General features: G+C 46.5%; 1 protein-coding gene across 1 annotated transcript in view; it reads right to left on the bottom strand.

Annotated features, from left to right (window-relative positions):
* Nucleotides 1-3,350: 3,350 nt before the first annotated feature.
* The window catches only part of HS6ST2 (heparan sulfate 6-O-sulfotransferase 2), a 128,465-nt gene continuing 113,747 nt past the window's right edge, over nt 3,351-18,068 (bottom strand). The window contains exon 2 of the mRNA XM_054075978.1: nt 3,351-6,265. Coding sequence (XP_053931953.1) covers nt 5,563-6,265 — 703 coding nt within the window. The 3' untranslated portion in view covers nt 3,351-5,562. The remainder of the gene's footprint in view (nt 6,266-18,068) is intronic.

Genomic DNA, 18,068 nt, shown 5'->3' with positions numbered 1-18,068 from the left:
CCTCGTGGCTGCATAGCAGTTGCTCCTGCTGTGGAGACCCCTCTGGAAAAGCCAGAGCATCCTTCCTTCCTTGGGAAATTCTGCTCTAGGGCTCACACTTCAGCCCAATCCAAAAACCAGCTTATGTTTGTATGGCTTATTTAAAGGAAAAGGTCACGTTTCCATCGTGGATTGAACTAAACCATTTGACCTGAAATGAAAGGTTAAATTTTGCTCAAAGATCATCTGAATGCATTACACGTTGCCTTTAGTAAAGACAGTATTTAAAAGAAGAATGTAATTTCAAAGAGGAACAACAGATGTGAGCCGAGAGCATCAAAACAGAGAGCTTTCCTGAAGCCTCACCTTTCATTTGGCTTAAATACACCTTGAACTCATCGCTTTTCACTAGAGCTCTCATCATTCCCAAACTTAATTTACTAGAAAATCTACCATTTGCTGGCAAAATTCACTGGTGCTGTGCCACAGGCCACCAAATTTATACTGTGGAGCTGAGACCTCACTAGCAGAATGAGGGCTCGAGTGAATGTTGTGCCAGGAGTCATTCCCAGCCCTCTGTCCATGAACGCCCAGCACAGAGTACATGTATTTGACATAAACCTCTAACATTTATAGTTCATATAGTTTATGTAGAGGTTCATGTCGACAACTGCTTGCGAACATCCTTACAAATGAAAAATCTTATTTGCAGTCAAAGGAAGGAAAATACAACTTCAGAAAGCTGAGAGCACCAAAAGGTGGCAGTCATACTGTCCTGAAAATAAACACTCAGTCCTCACTACAGATACTTTGATTGCTTTGCATATATATTGTTTCAGCATTTCATTGCTTCCAAAACAAAAAGCAATATAACTTCACCTGCCTGGCCTAACGCATCCTTGTAGAGCTCAACTGCATGACAAAGCTTCTGGGTAGAGGCCATGGGTAATTTGGCTGATAGATCCTCTCGAAGCTTAGAGCCAAATTCGATTTCAGGTCTAAACTCGTCACTCCGTCTCTAGAGATAGCAGAGCAGAGATATTAGCATGATGGCAGAGCAGTTTACTCTGAACTCAAGAAATGGATTAAATGAAATTACACTCTTCCCTGATGAGGCTGGTGGAACAGGGAGATTGCTTTAGGAAATCCAGAATTGAATTTCATAGGCAAGAGTTCAGATGTTGTGCTATTTGCTCAGGAAGGTTTTTGTGCCGGCTGTTCCTCCCCGCCATGCAGGAGCCGTGGCTGGCAGCAAGGACAGATGGTGCTGGCTGCCTCCGGAGCCCAGATCCCACCTTTGTTCGGATTGTGACTGGATTAGTCATTGCTCCATCCACCTTGGAGTCAGGAGATCCCAAACCCCCCAATCCCAACACCCCCCACTGCCACACATGGTGGGAAAGACCCCCCAACTCTTTCTCTTTCCTTGTGCTGTCACCCGAGCTGGGTCCAGCAACAACCAAACCTTCCCCAGCTCCACCTAAACGCTTTAGAAACAGGAATCACCTGCCTGGAAAACATTTCTCCTGCAGAAGACATCTTGGTAAAGATGCCCTCTCCACCTGGAGGTGCTCTCTGTGCCACCCTGAGAGCGCATGGGCCGCCCTGGCAGGCTGGGTCTGCAGCTGAGGGCTTGTGTGAGTTTGACAGGTTCCCTCAGTTATCTTGTACTCCTGGCTGAAATTTAAGACAGGAAACCTATCAGTTTTTCTTCTCCTCTCCTCAGTGATTTCACGAGCTGCAACATCAATTGCACTGGTATCTGTCAGGTCTTATTCACGGCTCTGATCATTCTGGGTAATGTGTGAATTTTAAAAATCACATAAAAAAGCAGACCCATTAGTTCATTTTTACTCAAAAATGACATAATTTGAAGCAAATGTATTAATGCATACTAAAATATATCATGTATTAGATAACGAGGTTGCAAAGTTCATCGACAAAAATCAACCAAGCAGTTCCCTTCCAACAACCCTTACATACCAGATACCCTTTAAACAAGCTTTAGTCCCAAAATATTAGCCCCAAATACAGCACTTTGCAAGGCCGTGCAGGTTTCACAGCTATCAACTTTCCAATCTTTTGGAGGGTGAAATGAACTGACCTGTTCCTTTTAGCATTACGTATTCCTGCTATGTATCTCCATCTCCAAAGCAGCCCCTGGCTCCACACCAACAGCCCGAGGCTGACGCTGACATCCCCAGTTGGCGGAAAGTTAAGAAACATCTCGGTGCTCAGAAGGGTTTTCTTAACATGCATCCAGGGTTTTCAAAACTTACCGTGTTTGAGCGCTACTTGATTTACTGCTGCAGCTCTTCAGCCTCTGAAGTGAAGTTGGTCTGTCTGAACACATACCCCCCCTCCTCCGTTCTTCCTCTCACGCAGGGAAAGAGTTTTCTTGACTGTCAAAGTACTCCTCTCAAAAGGCAACCCCAATTGCTTTTACGCCAGGCTTCACTGCTGGGTGCTTTTTTAGTTGCAGGGAGGCATCTTGCATGACCTCTATCCCATTAGCAGCTTCACCAGCAGCTTTCTCAGTGCGCTAATAGACCTCTATATAAAGCCACGTCAGTCAAATGCAGATTCACTGGCAGATCCCTCCATTCCCTGCTCCCCATGACTCAAAAAGCCTTGCAGAGATAAGATGCCCCTGCAGGTATTTGCAAGAGGAAAGGCACCTCTATCCTCACCGAGGAATTCGAGTAGGTCAAGGCAAGACCTTCTACAGACACCTCCGGGTCTACTACCTCGCCACAAGTCCTGTAAACCTGCTGATCTTTTATAGCCACACCAAGAAAAAAACACCTCAATTCAAATAAAACAAAAGTACCTTTTCTAGTTGTTCAGGGCATTATGCTCAGTTCATTCTTACCTGATTTTGCATCTAATTCTGGTGTAGCTTTTTTTGTGTTTTAAGACGTCTCCAGAAGGGATACAACAGGACGCACTGGAAAGCAGCAGTTAAACAGCATCTTCCAGAGCCAGTTGGAGCAAAAATGCTGGGTATTATACAAAAAATAATCATACGCATGCACAAATACACACGGGATCAATCCCTTGACAATGCTGCAAACTACTGACAATCATATTTAAAACCACCAGAAACCATAGTTTACTTTTCTGAGGACCGCTCAGAAAAGCAGTCAAAACCTCTGCAGTACCCCCTGAACCAGAGAAAGTCCAAAGTGGCTTTGCCCTTGAAAGCTATAGTTTAAATACACTTCAGAAAAGCTGTGATTTTAAACTCATACACTTGCCCGTCAATTGCCTTTTCATTCATGTCAAAATTACTCTTCATTCTGAACAGTGCAATTCCCAACACGTTGTCAGCTACAGAAATTATCACATGAAAATCAGAAGACTGTAGTTAAATTTTATTTATCAGTTCTATTGTTAAATTACACAATCGAAGTCAGTGGATCGGCCTGTAAATCTACACAATAAGACAGCGCCTACAGTGGAAATCAGTAGAATTTGATATGGTTATGACAAAACGGTATCCTTATATTCGTACATCCCTTATATACAATAAACAGTATACACAAAGAAAATGCAACTAGTCTCTGTAAACCATGCACACCACAGCATAGAAACAAAATGCACCCTCTGCAACAGGCCCTCCAGCTCACCCACGGGCAAGTCCTGTTTACAGCAGTGCCTTTCAGCGAATTATTTTCCCCCCATAAAAACCAAAATACAACCGAGACATCATATTGGCAACTGCAGTTCTCGTTAGAAAAAAAAAAAAGAAAATGCTGTACATGAAGTCATTCGCTTTTCCAAGCTGCTACGCAGGGTATTGGTTTGCTGCTGCTCTGCTCTCCGCTTGCCTCCGGCAGGACGGCTGCCCCCCAGGTTGTAATCAGACATAAAATAGCCTTCACGTAACTCAGGCATGGAGCCATAAGATGTTTTTTTAAAGTCTTCTGCCTCATTTCATGTCCCCCTGCCCTCTTGGTGTATAGAATATTACAGGCGAAAGGCAATAGTGCAAGTGAGCCTTGTAAGCATCGTATGCATGGGGACAAAGAGCGCCCTTCTGGGTGCCTCCATCGCCGCGCGCTCGCGCCCAGATCACCGTTTAGTGCCAAGCTCGGCAGCGCCGCAGCTACATACACCATTTCTGAACTTGCTGAATGTCTAGCCCAAGCCTTGCAGAGGTTTTTATATATATAATTTTTTTTTTGCATAGAGATTTATAGGAGCCCCTCGCACCCCCTGCCCCGCTCTGCTCGCCCTGTCGGTCTCAGCGAGGCTGAGGGGCTGCAGGTGAGCCTGGTCCAGCTCTGGCTCCGCACCCTGTGCCCAGCAGAGCCGGCTCGGGAGCGGGCTGCTGTGTTCCCATGCATCACGCAGCCTTCTCGACCTGTACAACTATGGCTATGGTAAGATTTGTTTCCATCGTTTTCAGTCATTGCTCATTCATCGCTAAGAAGGGCTCAAGAGCATAGGAAAAAAAAAAAAAAGCAAGCCCTGGCCTTATCTGGTGTAGCAAAGGTTTACTGGAAGCAAATCCTAATTCAAGTGTAAATCTACTTCTTCCATTGAGCAATTCTCTTCATAATATTGCTGGGATTAGAGAGTTTTATGACTTTTTAAAGACACTACACAAATATCTGCAACATAATTTTATCTAGTTTAGACCACCAATTATTAAGGAATGATAAATTCAGCATTAAGTATTCTAATGGGTAAGAAAGACTTGAAATCAGACACTGTCACAAGATTAGAATTTGGAAAAGGCTTTATGAAACATGAAGATGTGCTAACTTTTCCAGAATGTTTAAAATCATACTGCCCTGAAAAATTCTGGAAACAGTGTCTTTAACATTGGCATTGAGTTCAGAAAAGTATGCATTTCTTTTTTTTTTTTATCCTTTTTCTTTACTATGAGACAGATCAAGCTTAAAACTCTAAACAGCAGTAGGTAGAAAAAGTTTAAAATTTTAAATATTTATATAACTAGAGAAATTACCTCGATTCCCTTTAAAAGCCAATATTATACATAAAACTAGTCAATATTTTTTCTAGACCTTTATTGTTCCCTTCGTCGTCCATTCATTAACTTGGTAAATATCATAAGCAGTCGGTGCCCTTGAAAACACATTATTAAAATAAAATTAAGATAAAATCAAAGGGAAAAGGTTTAGCTCATATATTGTATTGTGAGAGTATGCTAAATGCTCATTATTAGGAAATGAATTTGCTTCCCAGATAGATTTCAGCCGAGCATCATAAACATTTTCCAGCATCTCATTTTGTACTCATAACTAATTTAAAGATTTCTTTTCCCTTTCTTTTAAATAAACGTCCAAGCAACCATTTCCGATGAGCCTACTTGGCTCCTGTATTTCATAAATAATCCAACAAACCTAAAAAGGACAATTTAATTACACGCTAAGATTAAGTGTTCCACGTACAGTACAACATTTACTGCAAAGGCAACTGCAAAGGCAACATTTTAACCTCTTTTATTTCAAACCCTGGAGAAGCATAATTTGTCTGGACTGCTCCATCGTCTCCAATTTCTGGGTTGGGTTGGGTTCTGCTTTGCTTTCAGTCTTGGAGGAGCTCCCCCCGCCACTACCGCCGCCACCGCTCCACGTTCCCTATGTAGTCAGTGCTGGAGCTGTTGTCGCTCTGCTCTCTCAGGCGCGCTTGCTTCGCTCTCAGGATCTTGCGCTGCTCCTGGCGTTTCCGTCGCGCTTCCTGGTGCTCTTTCTGCCGCATGTACTGGTACCGCTGCAAAAACAGGTCTTTTGCATAATCGTACAATTCCATGTCTAAAAAATTGAGGGCCTCGATACGCTGCTGAGTCTGCTCGTCTATCTCCACACTGGAGGCCCTTGTGCTATTGTACTGTGTGAACGGCGAGATGAAGTTCATGTTGAAAGTCTTCTCAAAGAGATATTGAGTCTTTCGCTGAAATTCGGTCAGGCCGAAGAAGGCCATCCGCTTCAGGTTCTCCTTGGCACTGTCTAGCAGAACCTTATTTCTCTGCTCCTCGGGCATGACCGACAGGTTGTAGCATCCCACCAGGCTGAGGTCGGAGAGCATGCGGACCTGGCGGTTGTTGGCGAGGTTGTAGGGGCAATCCATGAACTCCTGCAGGGAACAGCCAGACCAGTCGTCCCCCGTGTAACAGCTGGGCAGCTCCTCAGTAGTTGGGGACCGGCCGTCACAGACATGCAGGGACGCCTTCCACGTCGCTCCTCGCTGGACGTGGCGCCATTCGCTCAGGTATCGGGAGACAGGGTCACGCAGAATGGTGATGTAGTAAAAATTCCTGCCAAGGGGAGAGGAAGGCAGAGTGTTTAGAACCATGTGCCTCAGCACACAGTGCATTAAAGTTCAAAATCAATATAAACTCCGAGAAGCACTTAGGAGGCTTTCAAGAGTCCGGCTACAGAGTGCTCCTCTGCATGCTCATCTCTCTGGGGTGAAAGGCAGCTAAACAAACTATCCGGGGACAGTGGGAAGGTTCATAACTACCAGGGCACATCTGGCTGTGTTTACCAGGTTTTGCCTTTACAGAGGTGGAAGAGACCTTCAAAGCTCCCTCTATGTGGCTGTCCAAGCAGCAATGTGCTCCTGCTGGGTGCCTCAACCGATGTTCTTCCCAGAACCTGGGAGAATAATTCACTCTCCCAAGGCGGAAGACTCGGCCCAAGGAGGGCACAGGTAGCTCTGGGTTTTTTTTGCTTTTTTTTTCCCAATTTCCTTGTACAACAGAGCTGGACTGACAAGTTTATGTGGTCTGCAAAAGCTGCTCGTGCTACCTTTCCAGGTGGGCAGCCGTGGGTCTCAACCGCATGCGCCCCAGCTCAGCATTACGCCTGCGACAAAGATACTTCCCACATTTCCTTCTGCAGGCCAGATAAACGGGATACGCCCAGAAGCCCTGACCCACTTGCACTGAAATGAGGGATCTGGGAAAAGCCCATCCAAATCCCATTTTATCCTCCCGGTACCGGACTGCAATGATGAGAAACAGTGAATAACAGGAAATTAAAGGATGCATTACAGCGTTTTGTAAGAGAAAACATTTCCAAGCGAGTTGCTGGCTTTGGTTCAGAGCAACAGGAGGGTGGCACATGTAGGGGACATGCTGCTGCAGGGAACCCCACCAGGCTGCCAGTTGGAAAAGCTGCAAGCTCAACCTTATGTATCCCACTAAGAGATCACTTTAGGTCACACAGTACTATCCACTCTCAAACACTGTGTTTTCCACCATTGGCAGCCTGAAGCCATACAGACTGAGCTCTTCGCACCTCCTTTCAAATGACCACGACCTCAGCGATAATGCCAGAGTTACCCTGTCTGGATACAAGCGATCTGCTTAAGTAAATGGAATTAGAACAGCTCAATAAGCAAATTGCCCTGCCAGAGAAGGCCACTCCTTTGGGACAAGGACACTGAGGAGTGCGTGCCCGGGAGCGTGGAGCCCCCAGGGTGCGATCAACATGTCCTCAGTGCTGCTAAAGGAGAAGAAGGGATGGTCATTTGCTTTCCTGAGTGGCATCATGACTGGCCACCCCGCAGCCAATCTTTTGTTCCCTATGGTTTCCTTTGGCAGAAAAGCCACTAGATGTCAATGTTTTACAGAGAATTGTCTCTGGGTGGAATAAAAAGCAAATCACAAGCAGGGAAAGCATCCAACAGTACAGGGGAAAGGAAATCTGGAGAATCACCATTCCTCTTCCCACTTAGAGCATCCGAGCTCATAAATGATTAAATAAAGTACAATAAATTTGCAAAATCAAATAAAGCCAAGGAGCCCAGTACAGCATCAGCAGACGGACACAATGGCACCTCCTGCTCCGAGAGCTGGGACGTTGCAATCAGCACTACAGCCATCCCCATGCTCACCCTGGCACTATTGCCACCTCTCTGGCTCTGAGGGCTTTGGACACAGGTTCACATGAGGGAGGGAGCCCAAGCCTCCACCATGATCCCCAGAAAGTTACTTTTTCTCAGAAGTGCCATTAAACGATTTCACAGTGAGAGCTGGAGTTAAGAGGGAGCAAGGATGAAGCTCACTTTCATGTTGCGCAATTGGAGCAGCAGCCACCAATGCCACACTGTCCCTTGCAAAGGCAGGAAGAGTTTCACTCTGTCTCATCTCAGCAGCTCTCTGGCAGCGCCAAGAACCTAACCTGACAGAGAGAAGAGGCTTTCCACAAGCACTGTTGCCCCAACCAGCCACTCTGACGAGGTGGCACTGACCCTGGTCATGCTTTGCACCAGGCTCCTTTGACACAGCCTTCTAGGGGTCCCCGACACGGGGAAAGTGAGCAGCTCTGGGCCAAACTCAAGCCCCTGCTTTAGCTCCTGCCAGGACTCGTTGCCCTTGGACCCAGTTTACTTAAACTGTACTTAAACAACCACCTGACCCTCAAGCAGTAACAACTTAGTGCCATGTAACGCTAACCTCTACACTAACTGTAGAAACGAATACATAGAACGACGGAGGAGGCAAAAGCTCCGCTTAGCCCAGAGCACCTCGCACAACTTGGCTCACCAGCAGTTCAACAAGGCTGGGAGGGGGGTAGGGTGTGGGCACAGGGGTGCTGTTGGCTAAGGCCAACAAAACCGTATGCTTTAAGGTCATCACAGCAATCGATGGGGAGTTAATGCAAGAGAGGAAACAAATCCTGAGCCAAGATCAATACGGCGAGCATTTTATCATAGCTCAAACTCTTCAGCCGCTCTCCCTTTGTGCTCCTTGGTCACAGGCAGTGACAAAGCGCCTCCCTTGGCTGCTGTTGTAAAAACAAAAGAATGAATAAAAACTTGTATGTTGGCAGAAGAAACAGCGTCGTAATGGATCACCATCACCGCAGGTGGCCAGCGGCCTCATCCAGGCAGATATCTCCATTAGTGCCTGTCAGGGGAAAACGCTGCAGGCAAGGGAGATCAGGGAAAGGAGGCCAAGGAAAGATGCTCACTGGACTCTGCAGTGAGCCTGAAGGTGTCTGGGCTCCCTCCGGCACCCCACGCTCAGGAAGGCAGACCATTGGCAGGGATGCTTATGGAATGCTCCAGATAAGAGTCCATACCCTAACTGGCCTGAGCACGGCTCCCTGCACATAGGCTCATGTCTGTATTTACACAATGTATATTTACTTTACGGATGAATCCTGCTTTCACGATGTGACTTACAGAGAGAAGCTTTGTCAGTTGCTGCACCAATCTCAGCTATTTTGTGCATTTCTCCACTTCTTAAGTTTCCCCGCTAAAAACTCTACCAAAAAAGGTGCCATCCCTTTGGGGAACACCAGCCTTTGGGTTTGCCCCAAAACACTCTCATCCAAGTTAGAAATCATACCAGCTCCAGAAAAGCAGCCACACTGCTATGCATTTATCTGAGCTGAGCTTCAAAAAGTCACAAAAGCTTTAATGCGTTGTCAGGTCAGAGCTGTGCCAGAGATGGATTTGGCCACTAGTGCTTAGAGCATCCTTCTGCTGCAACTGGGAGGAAGACTCAAAGATTTGCAATTATTTTTAGCTCTGTACGTAACAGCTTGTTCTTTCTGCTGCCTTAACAAGGGGGCGTTGAGCTCTTGCCCATTTCTTGAAGCTTGTGCTTCAGAGCCTAAGAAAACAGGTTTTCAGGTAGAGCTCAAACTTTACTGTGAATCATCCCTCTGACTTAAAAAGGTGCACTCATCAGAAACACGGGTTTTCTGATAAAGTTGAGCAGGATGCCTATGAAGCTGAGAACAAAAGTATCTTGCAGGCAACTCAAAAAACTAGGTTGACCCTGGAGCCAAGAGGAATGTGTGATCGCGTGACAGTCACTTGCTCTTGGTATCTCCCTGCATGCAGCTATTTCCCCAAGGAACACGGGGACAGAACAGTCCAACGATGCTGAGTTTGCTTCCTGGGCTGCATCACCCACCTCTGCTTATTAAGTCACTGCAAGGTTGAAGCCCAGAGCGTTTTTGGGAGCCGTGAATTATTTACGCATGATCCATTACCACAGAGCAGCTCAGGAAAGGTCAGAGGTTCCCCTCAGATAAACACCCAGCTAACAGCCTGCATCATCCACCAGGTGAAAGCTGGCTTTCTTGGCACTTTGACACTTCTGCCCATGTGTAGGACAAGAAAAACAGGAAAACGGCAGAGACAGGCAGGGTGGAAGGAAGGGATGGAGAGAGGGAAAATGTGTGCTTGGCCTTCCCAGAGCCGCAACAATGCCAGCCCTCATGCTGCATTCCCGTGGCACACCAGCTACCACACTGTCCCGGCATCAGTGCAGTGCCAGGAAAGCCACGTTTCATCTACAGGCCAGAACTGCAGCTCTCTGACTGACCCACAGTCACCATCTCTGGGCAGTGGTGCTGCCATGCACATACCCCACGGCCACTGCCAGGGCACTTCAATAACCTGCACGGTCATGAAGATGCTCGCTCCTCCTCCTCCTGCATGAGCACTGCTGTCCCATGTCAGCATCCCAGCGAGCCCAGGCAGCAGCAATGCATACCAGGCTGGGGGGGGACACAGCGCAACCCCACCGTCTGACATATTTTTGCCATGAGATGACTTTTGCTAAGATAAAAAGTTTTTTGCTGAAAGGGAGCACGAAATGTGTGCTGCCAGTGGATGGACCTGCTTTCAGCTGTCCAGTTTCTCAGCCCAGAGCAGCCCCCTCTCTCCTTTCTGCACAGCCCCTGGAGAAAATACAAAGCAAACTGAAACCTCAGAGAACTCCGTGAATTTCTCTGAGGGTATTATTGAGACTGAGCCATCTACTCACTTTGAAGGATAATTCTGTGGTCACATAGTACATCTGTGCCAGTCCCTTTCCCACCTCTGCCCAGCACAGGAGCTGAATGAGAATCCTTTTTTCCAAACTAATGATTTTTTTTTAAAGCATCCTTGGAGCCAGATTCTAGAAGCAACATTAAAGAAAAAATCATAAACTGAAGTCAAAGTGAGGAGGTGTGAAACCCCAGAGGATGACAGCACTGAGTAAAGCCAGAGGCTTCAGAGTCCAGAAGAGCTGCCATGGAAGGGATACACAGACACCCAAGCTGTGGCGCTCAGGAAGCTCATCATGTGCAGAGCTGCTCTGCTGAAATGAGGCGAGGAAGAGGTGACTTTCCTCAAGCATCAAAATGGGTAATAACCTCCCAAAGTAAGAGCACACCTTGTGCCAACCCAATTGCCCCTGCTGTGCAAACCAGGACCGTAAAGCACCAACAGCCCTGGTGATTCAGAGAGAAAGCAGTTAAGGCAAACCTGTGGATGGAGAGTGACGGAAAGGTTTGCAGCTCCCTTTCCTCCTCCTTTCCTGTGGCACAAGCCCCCCTGCCACAAAAGGCCTGACAAAATGGACCATCAGCAGATCAGCATCAATCCTAAGGATCAGAGAGCAGAGGGATGAGTAGCAGTGACAAAGGGCTCACCAGAAATCTCTGCACTTGCTCCCAGGGCACTGTAACCCTGATGGAGGGGCTTTAAGCGACTGCCATGAGGTCCCAACAGGTGCTTTGTCCATGAGGACTACATCTAGGGCTGGCTTCAGCTCAGCGTGTCCGAGTCCCTTCAGGTCAAGGCTTCCGCTACTGCCAAGGCCAAGGAGTATCGATCCCTACCAGAGGACAGAGGCTGCTGCAGTGTTTAATTGCTCGTTGAGGCAGACAGAGGCTGGAGGTCAGGTGCTGGCAGCTGCCATGCCTTCAGCCTAGAAACCTGAGCCTGGCTTTATGGAGCTGTGAGGTCAGCAGCTGGAGAGGGGAGCTGAAAGCTAAAGATCCACTCACCATTACATCCATTAGCGTACGGATCAGTAGGTGAGGGACTGAGTGACCTTTCCCCATTTCTGCTGAGAAATGAGGCTGTAGCAAGAAGGACTTTGTAAGCTAGAGAGGGGTAGAAACCTCTAGCCTTTGCACAGGGAGCACTGCAGCCCCAGGAACATCCCTACCTCCCCCTCTGGCTGTGCCTGGGGCCAAGCAACCCAGGAAAACAGATTTAGCACGAGAGTCTACAACAACTCTCTGTGGCCAACTCTCCATGGGACAACTCCAACTCTAACCCTAACCCTAAGCTTGACCCTAACCTTAAACCTAAGCTTAAGCCTCTCCTAAGCCTAATGTGAACTCTAATGGCTCCCTGCAGACAGCCGTCCCTGCGGAGAGTTGTCTCTTCTCGGATGAAGAAGCATAGCTGTGCTTTCCAGGGAACATACTGGGGCAGTTCCATTCACCCAGCAAAACTAAACCTACTCTTTAAGCTGGCTCACTCACACCTATTTGTATCCAGGTCAAGCTCAACCAGATGGCAAGCCTGGCTGGGTTGGTTTGGAGATGCAGACAGGCTTGTGCAATGAATAGGAGGCAATTTTACACAAGTGTCTCTATTTTGTTGGGTGGAAGGAAAATTTGGGAAAGTTTCCTATTCTGGGAGATTTCCCCCCCCCCAGGTCTACAGACTTTGTGGTACATTAACAAGGCAGTGTGAAACCAAGCTACGACTCAGCTGAAGATGGACATTTTGAAAGGCAAGTTCCCTCTGAATGAGCAGGGCCAAAGGAACTGATCAGATATATACCATGTCCAGCAGAAAAGCAAATAAAATTAAACAACCCCCTGCAGCAGAGATTCTGCATATGATGCAAAGGATTAAGGACTGAGCTACTGAAAAAGAAAAATAATCATAGGGGTGGTGCTTCGGCACCAGAAACAATGTACAATCACCAGAACCAGCAAGCAGCACAAGGACAATCAGCGTCCTTCCCACCCTCCCCATAAACTGCTCACACCTCTGAATAAAAAGCACTGAGTTCATTTATAAAAGAGTAGTCGCACACTCCTCTTAAAAGCTGAGCAATATGGGCTTTTTTTGAGATGACAACTTCTCTCATACAGCTCATCCGGCCAGAGGAAGATGCTCCTGCAGGGTGGTCCTGTACACAGGTCCAAGATCCCATCCCCATCTCCACCACCGCTTCCAACATTGAACTGAAAGTCTGCTGCAGGCAGGCTCCCGTGCTCCTTCTCCACCCCACAGTGCTCACGAAATGTCTCCACTTGGAATAATTTGACAGCAAAGTCACGGACAATGATGGAAGGTCAGTAATGTGAATGGCGCGAATCTCACATTTCTTGCTCTGCTCTTAGAAACCCTCCCTGTGCGACTCCGAAGCTGTCGATGGATTTTAACCTTTGGCAGAGGGTCTCCCCACCGATCCATCATGCCCACCATGTCTCTACAAGAAGTCAAACTCAATTACGCCACGCCAGGCACCGAGAGTGCTTCGCTCCCAGTTGGTGAGGTTAATTCCCATCAAGAGTGGCCCACTGAGAATTTGATTTGCTAATACTGCAAATTGTTCCTCCAAGAGAAATACCCCTGCTGCCTTATTTGTTGAAGGCAGGCATCTGTTTGGAGATCACTCGGAGAGAGGCAAAATGCTCATTTAATACTGTGACTCATCCTGATCCTTAACAAACTTTATCATGCCCAGACACAATTAGAAGTACAGGGGTTAGCATCCCGGTGACAACATCTCCTGCCTCAACCACGCAAGCTTGGAATCCCCCTGGAAATGGGAATACCTTTTTTCCTTCCGAGGGCTGTTTCAGCAGCAGAGCTCACAGAGATGAGGCCAAAATATTTGGCAAGCTCACTGATGCAGCGCTGGGAATCAAATGTTTCCATCTACTCCAGATCGGTCCCAGATGCTTCGCAGCAGTGATGCGGATGGCAACGGCAGCAACCAGGAAAAATCACCTGTGGGCTCCTGGCAGTGCTCCTCTGTTTGCTCCCAGCCCCAGAGAGAAGGGAAATGGGCCCCAACTCAGAGCAGGAGAGGAGCAAGGGAGGCTGTTGTGTTCCCTGGGAGGTTCAGAGACACCCAGTGTCCCATGGAGGCTGCGTGGCTGCCTCCACTCCCACAGTCCGCAGCTTGGCCACCCACACCAGGTCCTCCCCTGCTACAGTTGCTGCACTTGCAAGGAGGTGAGCACAGAGCAGGTCTGCTCCCCATCTCCTCTCCCCAAGCAACCCAGTGCAGTTCCTGCTGAGCAAACAGACCCAGGGCTGGGGCTTACTTGTTCCTACAAGACCTCTCTTCATTCAATCATTTCAACTGATCTAAACTTCCAGGTCCACCTTATCCAAAATCCTTAGAACAGCAAAATTTAGATGAACAGATGACTTCTCCATTAAAGAAGTGAAGTATAAAGATTCTGGGGAGAGACAGGAGGAGAAGAAACAAACACTTTTCTCCATGCTAGTCTGCAAAATCATAAGCACATGGACTATATTCCCTCAGTCCGGGTCTCAGGACAGCACTGGAGAACCACACCATGCATTAGTTCCAAACAAGGCCTGGAGAAAAAGAGATAAGTATTTCAGAACTGTGAGTTAAAGCCGTTAGCAAATGTAAATTTACATTTCCTCTAAGTAATCATTATGTTTTCACTCCTATCAGCACCCAATGAATCACAGAGCTGTTTTGTCTAGAAACACTAACGGTGGGGGTAGGAAGCCAACAGCCTACCCACGGTAACGGCAGCAGGAGAAAAGTGCCTGAGGAACCCATAAAAAGGAGCTGGATTTTGCAGAAATGGCAATTACACCAAATATCAAATAGAAAAGACTGCAGCATTTCGGGCACAAAGGAAGACAGCGTTTTAAGCTTTTGCTGCTCAAGGTACATGTTCATATATGTGCAGGCATGGCACGTGCACACAAAGATACTGAAAGTAAGCCTTTAAATAAGTAAAAAATAGGCAGCCTCACACACACACGTGCTCCCAGCTACCCTCACAGACAAACTAATTGTCCACAGCGTTGCCTGCAGAGGGGAGAGCTGCCCTGCAGATTTGCCAGAGTGGTATTAATTTCATAATTGCCTGTATTATTAAGATCTCTGCAGGATACCCTTGCTCACAACCAATTCAGCAGAAACAGTGGCCTTTTTACTTATATGGGGTTTTTTTATGGTGCATAAAAAGAGAAGCAAGTTTCCATTTTTAGACTCCGCAAACAGAGGAGTGACTCAGCCGCTAGAGCCAGTCCCGAATCCACCGCCTCCACCCGGGAGTCTGGTATGGGGAAGGGTGGCAACATTGGGCAGAAGGACCTGGACTCACTCCACCTGCCTGGAAAAGGATTGAACTGCCCTTTGGAAACATCCATCTCACACTACAACCTACCCAAAGCAGCAAAGCTTCCCACCTCATTAGCATAATTATATGATAGAGGTATCCGGACGGTGGTGCTGAGACTTCTAAGGTGCATCTGAGAGGTAAAACCCCAGACAAGGACAGAGGAGGTGGCAGAGCAGCCTCAGCAGTACGGGTGACACTAGCCTTGGCAACACGCAAGGTCCTGGCTTTGGAAAGTGCCCTTCTTGCTAAGGGTGACTATACTTCAAAAAATAGGATGCAGAAAAGCCAAGGTGAGAGTGATGTTGTTTCAAAAATCAAGCTCTGAAGCCCACAGAGTACCAGGAGTACCTTTCTGCTCCTGGCACAAGGAACCGTCCCTGTCCCCAGGAGCTCCTGTCTCTTGGAGCTGTGGCACGCAGTCCCTTCCAGGTGTGGTACAGCACCTCCCCACTCGCAGAGCTCTTGTATGGATCCATTAAAAAGCACGGCAGACCTCCCAAAGAGAAAAGGAGGCGCTGCGAAAGAGCTGGTGAATAACCACAGGATGTTGCTATAAAATCAGATATTTACAACAGTATTTACCCTATCTAAATGCTGCTGCAGGAATTGGTTTCAACTTGTAACTGATATTTCTGCAGCAGAGAAGATAGCCTACACTCCATAAGCAGTGGTTTACAGAGAGGGAATAGTGGCAGTTTTTCATTTTCCAGAGTCCACTCACCCTTCCAAGAATCTTAATGCCTCATTGATTCATAATACAGTACATAAAGATTTCATTTTTTCCTGCACACAGTGATATATTATGGAGGCAATCTATTTTGCCACTGAAAAGTTTGCTTAGTAGAAAAATTTGGAGTTTTGACATTCAGGAAATTACAGTCATCTGTAAAGCACGATTGATATGCCAAGGCTAACATTTTCATTGCACTTATGGAGCCAGAATAACTACGCTAAAATATTTATTATATTAAAAAAAAATCCAGGTTCTTGTTTATAAAAAGCATATATTTAGTATAAAAGAAAAAAGCTTTATTCTTAAATCCATATATATATATATATATATATATATTGGCTGTCTCAAACGTGCTAAGCTACATACTCTTTGACCAGATGAAAATACTTTTAATAATTTAATAAAACCCATACTTCGGGCAGCCTCCGCGGTGTCGTGAGTGTGCGAGCAGAGGGGCAGGAGCTGAATGCACGGCTGCGCGGAGCAGCCCAAAAGCAGAAACGTGACTTGGGGGCTGCCGTGCTGAACTTGTCCCACGTCGCCCAGCGCTGCGGGCACTCATCCTGCCACCCATCGGCCACCCAAGGGTGCACATGAAGCAGATGACAACTGAAGCCCGTGCACCTCACTTGCAAGTGGGGGTGTTAATCCGATCTAGAAGCAGGAGGGTGTGGAGGGCTCCCGCCTCCCCTTGACACACACATTTGTCTTTTTTAGGAAGGTATGAATGGGTGTTTAGAAGTTGTGATTTAACACATTCCTTGAGCGCTTGCTGCGATTCCCAATTGCTGCTTGAATAGCAGTAACTCCCAACTCCCCCGTATACAAAAGTACGGACTATTGAACATCCCTGCCTCAAAGCTGGAGAAATCTTGGAGCTCTCAAGAAGAGAGTCATACGATCAGCTCCAACAGCTCTGCATATCTCACAATGGGGAATTAACTCCAGAGAGGTATTTATAAAATCGTTTGTTACTATATCAGAGCTCAATCAATTCTCTTCAATAATACATAAAAGGAGTAGGTTTGGCTCATGTAAAAGAATGTAAGGCTGATGTTAATTCCTTCACAAGTCATTCGCAGATAATCTTTCGTATGCCAGTTAATATATCCCATGATAGGTTACATGTAAGTGCTCTTAAAAGCTGAAGCGAGGATATATAGCATATAAAAAAGGCACATTAATGCAACTTATATTTTGCTCATCATAATAATTTGGCGTACAGATATCCAAGGAAAATCCTTCACAGCTTCCTAAAATTTTGTCAAACGCAGGCTTCTACTGAAGATGTCTTTGAAATGTAATTAATGAAACGATACTAATATATTCTCAGCCTACTGCTAAAAGAGGGACTGAAGAATGGACAACATATTTACAGCTGCAACTTGCTACAATTTTAATTTCAGCTTTCATTGATTTCACTTAGCACCATGAGACCACATAATGAGGAAATCCGTATCAATTGAAAATACCAAGTGTGCTCCTGCCCCATTTGGGCACTTCAGTAATAACGCGTAATGGAAGGGGATTCTCATTTAATTGGACTGGAAATGAAACACATATTAGCTAAGAAAACTTAATCAGTGCAATAATATTAAAATGGGCCACTCAGACAAACTATACTGATTAAGTCACTTGCAAACATTTCCGTAATCATCACTGAGACTTGTGGCGTTAATGATTTAAACTCACTTTTCTACTCCAGGGAACAAAACTGTAATTTCATAGCAGACAATAAGAATATTTTAAACCCTCTCTCACACATTACAATATGGTCTCCTGGCAGAAGCACAGGACCTGATCCTGCAAGGACACACTCTGAGCTTTGATGTACAAGGTTTGCATGGATGCTGGGATGTCACCAAAACGTTTGATATAAGCCAGGAAACAGCCCGGAAAGCATCTCGCTTGCTGGCGAGCATTTCTGAAGTACTCGCTGCAGTTCCTCCGCACACTTCATCTTTAATCTTGACTGGTTACTGATAGCAGACACCAGTGCACCGTGAAGCTGAGAGCTTCAAACGTCTCCCAGTAGACCAGGATTTTAAAAATCTTATTCACACATAGCTAACGTAACTGGATTTAAAATTTTCATGGGATAGCAGAGTGCATGTCTAAGAAAACTCCGCAGATATATTTGTTGTGTCAAAGCTCAGCTGGGAGGGGTTTTCTATCAGCTAAGCAAACAAGACTTTGCCAACATTACAAGATGCGCAGAACATCCCGTTTCC

The sequence above is a fragment of the Cuculus canorus genome, chromosome 10 (assembly GCF_017976375.1).
Source record: "Cuculus canorus isolate bCucCan1 chromosome 10, bCucCan1.pri, whole genome shotgun sequence".
Lineage (NCBI taxonomy): Eukaryota > Metazoa > Chordata > Aves > Cuculiformes > Cuculidae > Cuculus > Cuculus canorus.
This window is presented reverse-complemented; position numbering and strand designations above follow the sequence as displayed.